At 39.7% G+C, this 17,326-nt stretch overlaps 1 protein-coding gene across 1 annotated transcript in view; it reads right to left on the bottom strand.

Annotated features, from left to right (window-relative positions):
• Window positions 1–9,320, bottom strand: part of DNAAF4 (dynein axonemal assembly factor 4) — a 31,873-nt gene extending 22,553 nt beyond the window's left edge. Inside the window, exons 1-3 of the mRNA XM_006085923.3 lie at window positions 9,154–9,320; window positions 8,444–8,591; window positions 5,368–5,501 (exon numbers count right to left, since the gene is read on the bottom strand). Coding sequence (XP_006085985.1) covers window positions 5,368–5,501; window positions 8,444–8,591; window positions 9,154–9,276 — 405 coding nt within the window. The 5' untranslated portion in view covers window positions 9,277–9,320. The remainder of the gene's footprint in view (window positions 1–5,367; window positions 5,502–8,443; window positions 8,592–9,153) is intronic.
• Between the last annotated feature and the right edge of the window lie 8,006 nt (window positions 9,321–17,326).

Here is a 17,326-nt window from a genome sequence, read left to right as displayed (position 1 = left end):
GCAATCCAAGTCAGTAGCTGCTACCACATGTTGCTAATTGAGCATGTAAAATGTGACTAGTTTGGCCCTGGCCGGTGTGATCAGTGGTTAGCAGGGGTGGGCAAACTTTTTGACTCGAGGGCCACAATGGGTTCTTAAACTGGACCGGAGGGCCGGAACAAAAGCATGGATGGAGGAGTGTTTGTGTGAACTAATATAAATTCAAAGTAAACGTCATTACATAAAAGGGTACGGTCTTTTTTTTTTTTTAGTTTTATTCATTTCAAACGGGCCGTAGTTTGCCCACGGCTGGGTTAGAGCATTGACCCGAATACTGAAGGGTCTTGGCGATTGTGCCCTTGTAGGGTCAAGGGCACATACCTGTGTTGCAGGTTCGATCTCCTGGTTGGGACACATGTGAGAGGCAACTGACTGATGTATCTCTCTAACATCAATATCTCTCTCTCCTTCCCCTTCCCTCTCTCCTTTCCACTCTTTTATTTTAAAAAAAGTCAATGGAAAATATATCCTTGGGTGAAGATTGATAAAAAAGACCAAACAAAAAGTGATTTTTAATTCTATGTTTCATTAATTTACATTTAAATTAATATACATTTAAATAATACATCTGGCACAGCAAAAGAATGACAAGCTGGGACCAAGTTTCCTAGAGGCTGAATTATTTTAAGACATAGAATTAACTTACTGGTTTGAAAACTATCGTGAAGAAGTGCTCTGTAACCCTCTTTTGGAAGATTGGCTATTTTCCTATTGAACTGTGTAGCACTGACTTTAAAATACATTTCACAGATTACTGAACAGGAGTTTCCTGTAGTCCCAGAATTGCACCTCAGGCCTAAACTAAGCACAAAAGATGCTAATTACTACGTATTCAAAGTGCTGCCAATAGGTTGGGCCAGGAAGAATCTGCATGTAACCATGAGCCAGCTTTTAGTGCCTGACAACAGGTCATGATGACCAGTCAGTGTTAGCCAGAGGCAGCCACCACCTAAAAGGAGATGATGACAACTTCACCCAGTTTAATAATATGTTTGCCTTTCTTCCTTTCTTCCCCAACACATGGAATAAGGGAAAAGTCTGTGAAAAGTCAGAACACCCTCACTCTTCATAATCTCTGCAAGTGGACTGAATTTTGAAGTTTTAAAAACTGCTAAGACAGTCTTAATTACCAAAAAGGAGATTATTCTTGTAATCAAAAGAAATAGGAAAGTTCTGTTATTGTAGCCAATATGTAGTTAAGGGATATTTATATATATGTAATTTAATTTGTAATAAGCTAACTTAAAAACAAAAAAAAGTTGTATAACTCTTGAGGGAGTCAAAGGGAAGAGGAGGGACCAAGAAAGGCTTCACAGAGCATGTGACAGAAGAAACTAGAAAGAAGAGAAAAACCTGAGGAAGGTAATACCATAAAGCTACGAAAAAGGAAAAGAGAGACTATCTACATCAAAGAGAAACAAAGAAAGACATGTTAAACAATCCTTGAAGTTCTCTTCTTTAAAAACAAAGTAATATGGGGAATATACCACATAAAGGAAGAATGTTTAGTAACAGAAAAACTCAGAAGGCTAGAAAAACTATCATCACACATGAAGAAACTGAATTTTAAGTTCTTTGTATTGCTCAAAAAAGGATGCCATAAAGTATGGGATATTAGCTTACTACAGACAGCAACTTTAATTAATAGGAGATGGATGAGTAATTCCTGAAGAGAAAGTCTGTATTTCTTTTAATTTAGAATGAATGGTTTATCAAGGCAATATTCTTTATAAACCAACTAGAGGCCTGATGGACAAAATTCGTGCAAGAGTAGGCCTTCGCAGCCCCGGCTGCTGCAACCCCGGCGGCTGCCTCGGCCCTCGCAACCCCGGCTTCGCCCGGAAGGTCGTCCGGTCAATTTGCATATTATGTTTTTATTATTATAGATGTTACTTAGAAACTATATGCAAAAATCCATAAATAAAATATTAGCACACTAATCTGAGGAAAGTATTAAATAATACATCTTGATCAAATAGGGTGTTTCTTATTTATGATACTAAGAAATCTAAAGGGAAAAACAACATGACCTCAGTACATGACAAAATATCAGTTGTACCTGAAACAACAGAAAAAATTTAGCTTGCTAAGAGGACCCATACAATGTCCAATTTCATGAAGAAGCATTGGAAATACTACTAGCAACATCACTAAGGCCAGTATGCCTTAGTATTTTCCTATTTTCCTAGAGGTAACCTATACAATAGAATTTTTAAAATAAGAAATATAAATATGGATTACAAGGAGATAGAACTGTCATTAGTTGCAAATAATATGATAGACTACCTAAAAGAACCAAAATAACAAACTGACAAACTATTGCAACCAGAAAGTAAGTTCAGCAAGGCATTCACTTACAAGATCAACTCATACAAACTCATAAAAACAAACTTACTTACAAACTGGCAATAAACAATAAGAAAAATACAGTGGAAAATCATTCATTAGTAACTGCCAGAAAAGCTTTAAAAAGGCTAAGAATAAGCTTTATGAAATACTAGAGTCCTGGTGCACGAAATTCATGCACAGGTAGGGTCCCTAGGAATGGCCAGCGATCAGGGCCTATCAGGTTCCTCGCCTCCCTGCCTCCTCCTTCCCTTGCTGCCCACCCATGTGCCGCCACTGCACGGTTCCCCCCACCTCCTGCCTCCCTGCCTCTCCTTCCCTTGTTCCCTCAAGCGTACCGCCGCTGCTGCTGCTGGCCACCTGCCATGTTCTGCGCCGCCCCCTGGTGGTCAGCACACGTCATAGCGAATGATTAAACTCCTGGTCAAACTCCCGAGGGGACATTTTGCATATTAGCCTTTTATATATATAGATGAGCAAGTCTCATGTGTGTTAAATAATTTTGCTAGGGATATAAAGTAAGTCTGAAGAAATGGAAATAAATGCCATGTTCCTGGAGGGAAATCTCATTATTGTAAATATGTAAATGGCAAATGAATCTCTAAAGTCAACATAAATCTAATCAAAATACCAAGAGGACTTCTTAGACTTCTGATGAATGTAAAATTCATCCGCAAAAGAAAATGTTCCAGTTTTACAGAGGCATGAAGAGGCTGGCAGTTCCCACCTACAAATATCCTATATAATAAAAGGCTAATATGCAAACAGACCAAACAGCAGAATGACCGGTCGCTATAATGCGCACTGACCACTAGGGGGCAGACGCTCAATGCAGGAGCTGCTCCCTGGTGGTCAGTGCGCTCCCACAGGGGGACCGCCGCTCAGCCAGAAGCCAGGCTTACGACTGGCAAGCGCAGCGGCAGTGGCAGGAGCCTCGCCCACCTCCGTGGCAGCGCTAAGAATGTCCGACTGCCAGCTTAGGCAGGGAGCGGGCCTAAGCCAGCAGTCAGACATCCCCCAAGGACTCCTGGACTGCGAGAGGGCACAGGCTGGGCTGAGGGACCCCTCCCCCCGCCAAGTGCACGAATTTTGTGCACCAGGCCTCTAGTCAAGTATAAAACTGGACAAATCTACCAAAAACAACCATTTTGCCCTGGCTGGTTTGGCTCAATGGATAGAGTGTCGGCCTGCGGACTGAGGAGTCCCGGGTTCAATTCTGGTCAAGGGCATGTACCTTGGTTGCAGGCACATCCCCAGTAGGGGGTGTGCAGGAGGCAGCTGGTCGATGTTTCTCTCTCATCGATGTTTCTAACTCTCTATCCCTCTCCCTTTCTCTCTGCAAAAAATCAATAAAAATCAATGGAAAACAACAAAAAAACAACCATTTCAAGGCACTGGAAGTTAACCAAAGACAGCCTGCAAATTGACAAGTGTTTATTTTGGAAAAACTACAGAAGTTACAGGTAAGAACAGTGGGAGACTGTGCTCTCCTGCCTGAGGTTGCTCTCAACCACCAACTTCCAGCTAGAATAACAAGACTGGCAGTTACCAACATGAAGCTAGCAACAACAACAATAAAATAAAATTTAAAAAAAGAAGCTTTGTTGGCAAAAAGGGTGGACCCACTTCAGGGTGGAGCAGCCAAACCCTGTGGCTTTGGTGGATAAAAGCAGTAGATTTGGTTGGGAATGAATAAACAGGGAAAATTTGCAGTTGAGGTCTGGGGTTGTGTTCCTGGTTAGGGTAAGTGCCTGACTAGACAGAAAATTCACATAAAGATCATATAAATGAGAGAGCTATAGAAAATCTGTGATAAACTCACCACACAATCCTGGCTAAACAGAAAGCTATGTATTTATGGGGAAGACCTGAGGAAAACTGGCATAAAATGAAGCCAAGGAGGCATGAGAACTGGCTCCAACTTTGAAGGTATTCTCAAACCTACACATACATCAATTGGCAAAGGGTGGAGCCTTTACCACCTCTGCCCAAATCATTAGCTAACAATTAAGCTATACAGACAAAGGGAAGACCCTCTAAGGAAGTTAGTCTAAAAAATATGAACTAAAAACCTTAGCATAGACATCAGCAGCCGTATATCCAAGGGAGACTAGATTGATTCCACAATTAAAGTCTATGCAAGTTACTAAAAAATACTTATTTATGTATGTATGTATGTATGTATGTATGTTAATCCTCACCCAAGGATATTTTTTCCATTGATTTTTCCAGAGAGTGGAAGGGAGGGTTAGAGACAGATACACAGAGAGAAACATCGATGTGAGAGAGACACTGATTGGTTGCCTCCCCCATACACCCCAACCAGGGCTGGGGATCGATAGAGCCTGCAACAGAGTTACACGCCCTTGACCAGAATCGAACCCAAGTCCCTTCAGTCCACAGGCAGACTCTCTGACCACTAAGCCAAACCAGCTAGGCTGGGGTTTCTTTTTGGGGTGATGAAAATGTTCTAAAATTGATTGTGATGATGGCTGCACAACTCTAAACATACTAAAAACCAATGAATTGTAAGCTTTAAATGGATGAATTGTATGGTGTGTGAATTATATCTCAAAAAATATTGCTGATTGAAGCTTTAACTTGAAATCCTCAACAGTTAAAAAGATGTTAATTTGTCAATATTTAGTGTTTTTCTTGCTTTAAATTATTGTGTTCATTATCCCAAGATTAAGAAAGAGGTAAAATATACCATAAAACCTTATCACTTCTGACTCCCCTGGAAATAGAAAATTCTCACTGAAACAAGTAAATCTATTATTATTCAACATTTATACCCTCAACTTTCATAAATATTTTCAGGAATACATGTAAGCAGTAGATAACTTATATAACTTAGTTATTAGTAAGTCCAATGACCAAAGTATGAACAAAGAGGTGAGGAAGTATAGTGGTTAGGACTACTTATCCTTACATGTCTATTATCATCTCTTTAATAAGAGGACTTTTCTACTTGCAACTTACCTTCATCATGACATTTAGTGCATATTTTTGATCTTCCCGCCTTGCTGCAGCTTTTGCTTCAGTAGCTTCTTTTGCTCTTTCTTGTGCTTTTAAAATAGATTTTTCTCTTATTCTTTGCATCATCTCTTTGTCAACTAAAACATAAGGAATATCACTAAATTAGGATTCTGATAAATTTGTTTTATTTAGGAAAGAAATGCTTAAGATTATGACTCGGGATGATATATTTTTTGGACCCTACTTCACAGAGAGAAGTGAAAACGTTTCTCAATATTAAACTGGCCAAGAAGCTAACATTAAACGGTAAGCAAGTAACTGTATAGTAATTACTACAGAATGAGGGGGTGGGGAAGGATTTGAATGAGAGAGAGGAGGAATAACAGAGGGGGGGGATAAAAGGGAAAATGAGGGGGGTGGGGAGGGAGAGAGGGAGAACAGAGAGGCACAAGAGGGAAAGGATAGCAGAATGAGAGGGGATCAGAGAGGGAGAAGGAAAGGTAGAGGGAGGAGACAAGTTGAGGAGAAACACATATATCCTCCTCTCTGTTGAGAAACCTATTTGCTTATAAACCTGATCACAATAAATCAGCACTATGAGGTCTAGAAAACAAATGAGTTGAGACTATCTGATATGATCAATCACCTTCACAAACATAAAAGGTAATTTACACATATGATGAGTACAGAGCCAGCCCTAGGAAAAATTATAAAGTAACACGACTTGTTATATATAGAATTTTACCATTCACAATTATTTTTTTGAGTTTTACACACAGGCTGCAACCCATTAGGGAGGGGGTAAATCACCTTAGGGCAGTGGCTGGCAAACTGCGCTAGAGCCGCAGTTTGCCGGCCACTGCCTTAGGGGAAGTGGGATCAGGAAAGGAGCTAGACTTTGAGGGGCAAAAAAAACAGGAGAAGAAACTTGAGGGGAGAGGGTGACCTGAGGGAGAGTAGAGTGGAGGGAGGAGCGGGGATGAAGTGGGTCCTAGGCAGGGGTTCCTAACCTTTTTGGTGAGGCAGATCCTTTGGCAGAATAGTTACTAGTAAAGCCTTATAGACCCCTCATAATGCTTTTTAAAAATATATATTTTTATTGATTTCAGAGAGGAATGGAGAGGGAGAGATAGAAACATCAATGATGAGAGAATCATTGATCAGCTGCCTCCTGCACACCACACACTGGGGATTGAGCCCCCAACCTGGGCATGTGCCCTGACCAGGAATCAAACCATGACGTCCTGGTTCATAGGTCGATGTTCAACCACTGAGCCATGCCGGACGGGCCATAATGTTTTTAAATGCATGAAATAGAAAACACAGGATTACAAAGAAAGCTAATTACATTAAAACATTTACAAATATTAAAAAATACATCTGAGCCGAAACCGGTTTGGCTCAGTGGGTAGAGCGTCAGCCTGCGGACTAAGGGGTCCCAGGTTCGATTCCGGTCAAGGGCATGTACCTGGGTTGCGGGCACATCCCCAGTAGGAGATGTGCAGGAGGCAGCTGATCGATGTTTCTCTCTCATCGATGTTTCTGACTCTCTATTCCTCTCCCTTCCTCTCTGTAAAAAAATCAATAAAATATATATTAAAAAAATACATCTGATATACTATTGCATGCTTCTTTATTAATGCATTAAATAATATATAGCAACAAGTCTAATACTATAACTTCAAAGAAATGAGTATAAAAGACAGGTACCTGTGATATGAACATATTTGTGATTTTTGTTGATAGTACTGCTGTTTGTTATCTACATTCACAATTGGAGGGAATGTTAAATTTCAGTTAGAGGTAAGTAAAAGGTATATAATTTTTATTCATGCAAGGTCTTGGCTGGAACTTAGGGCTAGAATTAGGTCTGGAGCCTCTCTCCAACTCTGCTCCTGCTTAGTATCAGGAGGCAGACAATTGGATCAGCTACAGGGGCAGAAATAATGAAAAGAACATCAACTTTTCAAATAAAATGTTCCACATCTAAAAGAAATGAAAAGTGTATCAAGAAGGAAAAAAACAAAACAAATATGTTTTGAATAATGAAGGAAATAGGCTTGGAGTATACACTGGAGTTCCACAATACTTCATGTAAAAAAAAGATTGTTAGAGAAATAAATTCACTAAATTGTAATCTGATTTCTGAAGTAAAAGTCAATGTTCATTATTTGTTATGTAAGTTAATTTCAAGACTGTTTTGACTAGTTTATATCAGAGGTTGGCAAACGATGGCCAAATCCAACCTGCTGCCTGTTTCTCTACAACACAAAAGCAAAGAATAACTTTTACACTTTTAAATAGTTGGAAAAAAAACCCCTATTATTTAATAATAATATTTTGTGACATATAAAATCAAATTCACATTTCAGGGTCAATATGTGTAGTCAACCTGACATTTACTAGTTGAGTGACCTTTGTCAACTACTAAACCCTCAGTGCCACAGTAGCCGCACCTTTAAAAAAGGCGGGCAGTGAGGTGTACCCAAGTGATAGGTTGTTATGAGGTTTAGCAGATGTGTTAATGCCTGGTACAAAATAAGTGCTCAATAAAGGTCATATCCGGAAGGCCTTATCCACTGAAGATGCAAGCCCACATTTTCTGCTTAAGAGTTATTATTTTATTATCATTATTATTATTTTGTGGTTAATCCTCACTGGAGGACATTTTTTCCATTGATTTTTTTTTTTTTTTTTAGAGAGAATGGAAGGGAGGGGGAGAGACACATGGACTGGTTGCCTCCCACACACATCAGGACCCTACCGAGCCTGCCACCGAGGTACCTGCCCTTGACTGGGAATCCACCTGGGACCCTTCAGTCTGCAGGCCGATGCTCTAACCACTGAGCAAAATAGGCCAGGGCAAGAGTAATTATTAATGTGCTTAATTATTAATGAGTAATTATTAAGTTTTGAATCACTCAATTTTTAGGTTATTTAAGTGGCAGCTGAAGCACTATCTCATTTAATTCATGATAGTGTGCCTATTTTTTTTTCTAGAAGAGCAACATAGTTGTTTCAAAAGACAAATTTTTTCAAAGGTATAAAATATAAAAACATCTTTCAATAAAGAACTTACCACCTGACACAGAAAGGGCCTCCCACATGACGGCTTCTTTTTTATGTAAGGTGAAAACAATAGTGTCATTCCCAATCTTAGCTTTGCTGCTCTCATCGTCAATGGGAGCATAGAGAAACACCTCAAATAAAAATGGAGCAAAGTTGACCTATTCAGAAGGGGAGGAAACGAAAGTTAATTTAGTTCCACAAATTAAAAACACAGCCATTAAGAAATAGGTGATAGAGACCACAATCATTTTTCTTTTTAAAAATACTTTATTGATTTTTTTTACAGAGGAGGAGAGGGTTAGAGGGTTAGGAACATTGATGAGAGCGAGACATCGATCAGCTGCCTCCTGCTCGCCCCCTACTGGGAATGTGCCTGCAACCAAGGTACATGCCCTTGACTGGAATCGAACCTGGGACCCTTCAGTCCGCAGGCCGAAGCTCTATCCACTGAGCCACAATCATTTTTTTAAGTAAATGCTATAAATTTATTCCAGGTCGTGAAAGATTCGCCAGGCATATGTGGGGAGCTGAGCATAAAAATAATCTCTGACTCGATAGCATCTGGTGTCACCTGTGTGGAATTCCTTCGTTGCTGGTTTCAATGGTACTAACTTTTAGGGAGGCCATGTGCAAGGATGCGCCCGATGCGCGCGCACAGGGGCGCACTCGCCGAGCTTCGGGCACACCCCCGGGCGCCGGCGGGCGCACTCGCGCTCCTACCTTCAGGTAGTTTTCCGTGCAGAACACGTCCGCGTCCCTGACGCAGACGCCCCGGAGGGGCACGGAGAGGAAGACCGCAGTCTCCGTCTGCTGCCAGCTGTACTCGCTGACCTGCAGGGGCATCCCGGGAGGCGGACCTAGTGAGAGGCTGCAGCGGCAGGTTGGGACTCGCACGGAGGCTCGGTTGCTAGGGAAGCCGGGGTTACCACGCGCAAGCCCTTCCGGGTCAGGCGGGGCCAAGGCGCCCAGAGTTCCCAGCGTGGCCCGGGCGCGCCCCTGCGACCCCGGCGCACTCCCCTCCCGGCTGCCTGGGCATCCTGGCGGAGCCCTTAGACCACTTCTTAGGGTCTCATTTCTTCCCTGAAGTCCGAGCGAATCTCCGGAGACTTGGGCCCACACCCGCTTAGGCAGGAAAAGAGCTTCTGGCCTGAAAGTGAAATAAAAGAGCGTGGGCTTACGGGGTGGAAAGCGTGACCCGCAAGCAGCAGGTGCGAGGCCCGCGCGCCTTGGCAGCTCTGGCCTTTGGTGTGTCCTGATGGAGGCTGTGAGAGGAGCACCCTTTGATGTTCCTGGTTTGGACATTTCCTGGTCGAGGATCTTACCTGGAAGGATTGGAGTCCTTCAAATCCTATCCACAGCCAGGCCACCAAAAGCATGTAAAGTGGGTTTCGCTCCAGGGTTTGAGAACTGGGGAGAAAGGATCCCAGGACTCACCTGACAAGTGCTTGGCTGCAGCTCAACCGCAGGATAAGTTGAATTCACACGGATACATTTACTGTTGCTTAAGGAGGGAGACTTAGAACTGCAGCGCTAGGAGGAAATGCAGGGATCATATATGTAGCCATGGGACATACTGGAATCCTAGATCTATACAACACTTACCCCCTTGGCCACAGAGATCAGCGGCAGAACCTCACATGGAAGATCCTGATCTCTTCACTCCCTGGGCTGCTTTCTGTGGGTCCGGTTTATATACTAGTATTACTGGGATCTGATGTTAAAAACATCGAATTTACATGAAAATGAGGCACTTGTTACCTAATTAAGTAAAGTTGACTAAAATTTTTTAATTAGCCATCTAAAGCTTTGGATTTTAAACTTTTTACTTTTGAGGCTTAACACAGATTTCAAAGGTCTTGAAAAATTCCTTGAGGAACGTTTAGAAGCAATAGACTTGGGGAGAAAAAAACATCATCTTTTTCCCCAAACAGGCCACCCCCTCACTACCTTTCTCAAATATGTCAGTGGGTCATCATCTCAAGGTTCTGTAACTTTCAACACTGGGGCCACCTTAGACTTCTTTTCCTTTGTCCCCCTAAGTGCAGAAATCTATGAATCAATCCGTTTTCCTTTTTCATGTTATTTTTTTGGCATTCTCTCCCTCCCACCCTTCCGTTCTATTCCTACTTTTACCGTTTTATTTCAAACTCTCCTGTATCTTCAAAGGCAAAGTTTATGTATTCCTATTATATAAAGTTTTATTTTATTTATTTATTTTAGAGAGAGAGAGAGAAGAAGGGGAGAGAGAAAAATCAATTTGTTGTCACACTTCTTTATGCATTCATTGGTTGCTGACTGTATGTGTGCTGACCAAAGACTGAACCTGAAACCTTGGGGTATCAGAACGATGCTCTAACCAACTGAGCTACCCAGCCAGGGCAATATATAAAATTCAAAGTCTAGATTCTCCCACTATATAAAAACACAAGGGATGTAATGTATCTATGAAAGATAATAAAAAAATACTTGGTGCCATTTGGGAGTTTCAGGAAAATCCACTAACAATCACTTTGTTAAATACATACACATCTCTGAAGTGAAATTGTCCTTCTGACTACCATAGTCTTACTAAACTTTTTACACTCTGAATTATATCTTTTAAAAAACGTGATCAGTTTAATTACTGAATCATTACATCAACTGACACCAATTTAAATGCTGTTGATTTTTATACATTGTTTTGTGACTTATGTACTAATCTAAAAAGTATTTTTACAAGTCTTGAAACTTGTAAACTTCAATCTCAAAGTCTTAATCTGTATTTATTATTAGATTTTTTAAAATCTAAAATCTAGCCCTGGTCGGTTTGGCTCAGTGGATAGAGCGTTGGCCTGCGGACTGAAAGGTCCCAGGTTCGATTCTGGTCAAGGGCATGTACCTTGGTTGCGGGCACATCCCCAGTTAGGGAGTGTGCAGGAGGCAGCTGATCGATGTTTCTGACTCTCTATCCCTCTCCCTTCCTCTCTGTAAAAAATCAATAAAATATATTTTTAAAAAAATCTAAAATCTAACCCATGAATAGATAGAAACTTAATATATGGCAAAAGTGGCTCTGCATATGTGGGGAAAAGCAAAGGAACTGAATAGATTGGTGCTAGGAAAAATGATTACCATGTGGGAAAATACAAGATTGGATCTCTATATGCATATGGTATCACACAGAAAAAATGAATTTCAGATGAACTAAAGACATAAGTTTGAAATTTTAAAAATAGATATCTGTATGATCTTGGAGTATTTCTTTTTTATTGATTGATTGATTTTAGAAAGAAATTAAGTGCAGGAGAGAGCGGGAGGGGGGATGGGAGGGAGAGAGAGACCTCTATTTGTTGTCCCACTTATTTACATTGATTGGTTGAGTCTAAGTGCCCTGACCGAGGATCAAACCCACAACCTTGGTGTATCGGGACGATGTTCTAACCAATTGAGCTACGTGGCCAAGGCAGTATTTCTTAAATATGACATAAAAAGCACTAACCGTAAAGAAAGAGATTGAAAACTTGAACTAAAATTAAGAACTAGTGTTCCCCAAAAGGCACTATTAAGAATACTAAGATATTTTAACTTTATATTAACTAAATATTTATATATTTTATATATAAAAGTATTTTTCAATGCCCTTCAGCTAAAGACCACAGGGACACCTGTAGTGAAACAAGTTGAGTTCATTACTCATTGAGCAAGGGAGAACACACACCACTGGGTGTCTCAATAAGGGGTTGATAGGATTTGGGGGAAGGTCTAGGGGACGGAGGGTTCCCTCTAGACTGGGTCCTTTCATAAAGAGAAGGTGATGCTATGATGGGGTAAAGAAGTAGCTGTTCATAGCATCTTCCTAGCAAAAACCTGGTAAGAAGCCAAAGGTCAATCAATAGGTATATTCAAACAAAAGAATAGTATACAACAATAAAACTGAATTAATTATAGCTATAACCTGGATGTGGGCGGGGGGGGGGGGGCAAGCCATAAAAAAACCTTAAGGAAAAATGCCGGTTCCATAACTTTATTTTTTTTTAGCTTTTTAAATTTTTATTTATTTTTATTTTATTATTTAAGGTATTACAAATAGTAGTACATATGTCTCCCTTCCCCCCCCATTGACCTCCCCCCGGCCTCCCCTAACCCCCCCCGACACTTGCACACACACACACACACACACACACACACACACCCCAGTGTCTTGAGTCCATTGGTTGTGCTTATATGCATGCATACAAGTCCTTCGGTTGATCTCTTACCGCTCCCCAACCTTCCCCCAGTCAGTGAAAGATAAATACCACATGATCTCACTCATTTGTGGAATATAAAGAACATTATAAACTGTTGAACAAAAATAGATACAGAGGCAAAGAAACATCAAACAGACGTTTCCATAACTTTAAAAAACAAAACCTTTAAAATAAAAACCAAATCTGTTGGTTAAGGATTCCTACTTATGTGGTAAAACTATAAAGGCAAATAAGGCGTAAGAAAGGATAATGGTTACACCAGGTGAAGGTCATGCAAATGGGACTCTTTGTGGTAGCCCAAACAGCTGATTTCTCTCACAGACACACTATATGAATTAGCACAGGTTCTCTGTGGTCCCCTGACCACACTACCAGCATCATCTGGGGACGTGCTAGAAATGCAGATTCCCAGACCCCACTCCAGACTCACTGAACCAGAAATTCTGGAAGTGGGGCCCAGAAATCTGTTTTAACAAGCCCACCAAGTAATTATGAGACACACTAAAGTTTGAGAACCACTAGGTCAAGGGGTAGGTTTTCTTCGGGGAAAAGGGAAAACTTACAAAGCCAAGAAAAAACACAGGTTAGCCCAATCTCCCATCATCCCAAGGAGACACGTACTGGGGCCAGAGAATGATGTGCAGTGCAGTTGGCATTACAGGAGAGGAATCCCATCCCCTGGCTGCTCTCCCTTTTCATAGGGCAAACATGAGAAGAACCTTGTCAGTGGGGCAACTACCAGGCAACCAGGCAGTCTTGGTTTAGGTGCAAACTAAAAGACCTGACGTGCTACCTGGGTACCTTGACTCACATGGAAAGCTTTAGTTGGAACAAAGTACCGTGGCAAGCTGAATTCAGATGCAGGCCCTCCCTTGGGGAGACAGGAGATCCAGATCCTATTAGTTGCTTCCCTAGAAAAACCCAGAGAGAACACACAAAGTCGTTTTGTTTAATTCTGTTCATATGTATTAACTCTTCATTTTCTTTTTTTATAATGTTGACACTCTTACAGATGTCCCCCCATGTTCTCTCCCTTTGTTCCCCTCTACCCAGCTCCCCACCCCCCACCTTCACCACATTGTTGTCTGTGTCCATGGACTAAGCATACATATTCTTTGGCTAGTCTCTTCCGGTCCCCCTTCCCTCCTCGTCTCTGAGATCTGCCAGTCTGTTCCATGTATCCATGCTACCTCTTTATTTTCAACACAGCAGTCAGAATGACCCTTCTCTCCTGAAAAATTTCCAATCGTTTTCTATCTCAGAGTAAAAGCCAAGAATTTACAATAACCTACAAAGTCATACATAATCTGGTTTCCTGTTAAAATTCTAATCTCATCTCCTTTTACCCTACCTCTTGTTCATTCCAGCTACACTGGACTCCTTGAAATATCTGAAATGTGCCAAGCATGCTTCTTCTGCCACAGGGTCACTGAACCTGTTGTTGCCTTTGTTTGGAATTCTCTTCCCCAGTTATCTGCAAGACTGTTTCTCTTACTCCTTCAACCCATTATTTAAATATCTTTCATTGAGCTATTTAAAAAATATGAGCTTTGTCTTTTGCCCTACCAGCCCCAGCAGCCCTTATTCCCATTAACCCCCCCTTTTTTTATTTCTTCATAACACGGATTCCCTAACATACTTTAAGAGTTTACTTATTTTGTGTCTTTACAATAAAAACCTGGGAGTGGTTGTTGTTTGATTTACTGCTACAGCATCTAGTACAGTGCCTGATACATTAAACAAATTCAATAAATGTTAAATGAATGCATACTTGTTAAGTTTCATAATGTTTATTTTTACTCTCTAGTTTACCTTTCAGGATCCTGAAACATACTTAACGTCTTTTTCAGGCTATTTTTGTTATTTTCCTCTTGAGTGGATTGAAATTTTAAAAGATGTTGGTTGGCTGTTTTTCTCATCATCGGGTTTCTTCGTATGTTTTGAAATTTTTATTAACAGTGGGTTTTTGCCTTTCATTTAGTTTTCTTTCTTTCTTCTGGGTTCATCCTATTCTTTCTAGCAGTTTTAAGTTGCCTTCAACTTGTGTCCTAGGGGCCCCAATTCAACCAAGTGTAATATGCTAATTAACTGTTTCAATTCTTTGGTGATTTACAAATCACCAGATTTGTGGCTTTATTATTCCTGTCCAGTGTTTGTTTTATATTTTATTTCCTATTTTTTCCCTTCCTCTACTTTCCTTAGGATCTTTTGTCCTCTTGAGATAAATTCTTACCTCATTATATTTTAGACTTAAAAATTGTCTAATGCTATACATTTCCTTTTCGGTGTTACTTTACTGTATATCATCAGTTTTGTAATGTAGTAGCACTTTTAAGACCTCATTACCCTGCCAGATTAGAACTTCTTACTGCAAATTTCTGTCTGGACCCAGAGTCATGCAGGTTGCTACTTCCGCATGGGTTTTGCCTTCTTCCTATACTTCTTGTCCTTGGATATACTTATGTTGGTTTTGAGCCCAATTTTAGTTTAAATTATAGATGCCTTGGAGCATCAATTCACAATGTTATTTGATCAGAAGTCTCTGTACATTTTTTCTCTCTCTGACAGCAGATAAGATACACACATTTTTATTGATTTTTTCCTTCCATATGTGTAAATAGAACTTTAATGCAGTCCAATTTTATCTTGATGTAATTTTATCTTATTGGCACTTCTATACTGCTAAAGCCAAGTTGTATCAATTGGCACTTTCACATTTTATGTAGTCTCTTTTCATGTAAGACTCAAGGCACCTGATGGTTGCTTCAACAAACTTTGAAGGTCTTTTGACAGCCTAATTTTGTCATTCAAGCATGTCTATTCTTAGTATTGCCACAATGGTGTCTCTGCTTCAGGGATAGTTACTAAGCTGCTGAGGTTGTGGAACGCCTCTCCAATTAATTTTCTATTAACAAAACTTCAGTCCTAATTTGTTAAAATAGAGATGTGTTATGTTCACATTTTCTTAAGGAATCTCAGGACTCAATGTTATATATAAACAATGTGGCAGGGGGTGGGGGTGAGTATGTGTATAGAAAGGCCTGTCCAAACATATTGTTTTGTTCCTTGGTATAAAATTAAATTCCTGGTAAATTGTAGGTTATTGTTCTGCTTAATGTTTCTTGAGACATCTCCCACCTAAAGCAAAAATTGTTACATTTACTTGTCTGATGAAAATTAAGCAATTAAAAAAGTTATTTTTCTTTAAAAACTAGCTTTATTTAAAAGAATCTGAAGCATAACACTGTAGGAAACAAACTTACAATACATATTGTCCAAGAAAGCCTGCCATACATAATTTCTACTAATAGGTCTAAGTACTGGATAAATAACATTCTTTATACAATGCACAAATGACATTTAGCATGATCCCTGAAAAGAATGACCAACAATAACGTGAGCTGTTTTGAGAGTAAAACCTCTACTTACCTTACTAATCTACAGAATAAAAAACTACAATGTAAACATAAACTGATGAACAAAAATAGAGCCAGAGACAGAGAAACACCAAACAGAACAGACCTCAGAGGGAAGGCAGTGGAGGGTGGGGTGGGGAGGGAGTAAGAGATCAACCAAAGGACCTGTATGCATGCATATAGCATAACCAATGGACAGGGACACTGGGGCAGTGGGGGCTTGTCCTGGGGGTGGGGGGAGTGGCCAGGGAGGGGTTGATGGGGGAAAAAGGAGACACATGTAATACTTTAAACAATAAAATACACACAAAAAAAACCCCTACAATGTAGAAGATGAATTAAACTCCAATTTTAAATTCTTGCATGGTGTTTAAGAAGAAGAAAAAGAGATCAGAAGGAGGAAATTGTAAGAGTTAAGTATCTTTAAAAGAAAAAGGACGAGTTGGCTTACCACTATTTATAGTAATTATTAAAAAGTAATTGAGATTTGAGAATTATTTGGTTTAATACTTGGAAGCCCTTAGACACTCAAACTATCCATTAACTGCTATATTCTATCAGTTACCAAGCCAATTTTATTTATCAGAAAACTGTAGCCTATACATTAATCTCATAAAGAAAATAAACAATATGGGAATAACCTAGTCACTTCATAGTTTAAATTTTTCCACAAAGCAATTCATGAATCACTTAATACTAATACTTCTTTAAACCTATGTTTTAAATATAAACAGACCCATGTGAAAACACCAGAAAAAAAATTCCTAACATGTAATGCTAAACTTTTAACACAAAAAATAGACCCATGAAAGCACTGGGTATTCAAGTAAAATATAATCGAATTATACAGTATGGCATCTGGCATTTAAAAAAATATTAAGAACTGAATCAGATTTATTGCTATGTCAATATTAGCAATACTCAACAATAAAATGAACAAACTATACCACAACAACCATGCCAAAAAAATGATGTATAGAGATATCATAACATAGCATAGGTAGACATTTATCTTGCTATATACATCACTGACATAGTAAAAACTTATTAATTCAGGATAGTTTGAATTGATAAAAGTTTTAAAATTTGAATATTTTAAAGATATGCAGTTTAAGCACTCACAAGCATTCTTTTTCTTTCAAGCATATAATTTCAAATATACGTATTTGCATTGGCCAAGTATTACCTACTGTAATTCGTTTGGGTACTTGTTTGCATGACAAAAAAATACTTGTAAACTAATATTCA

The sequence above is a fragment of the Myotis lucifugus genome, unplaced genomic scaffold (assembly GCF_000147115.1).
Source record: "Myotis lucifugus unplaced genomic scaffold, Myoluc2.0 scaffold_23, whole genome shotgun sequence".
Lineage (NCBI taxonomy): Eukaryota > Metazoa > Chordata > Mammalia > Chiroptera > Vespertilionidae > Myotis > Myotis lucifugus.
Note: the sequence above shows the minus strand (reverse complement) of the source record. Positions and strands in the feature narration are given on the sequence as shown.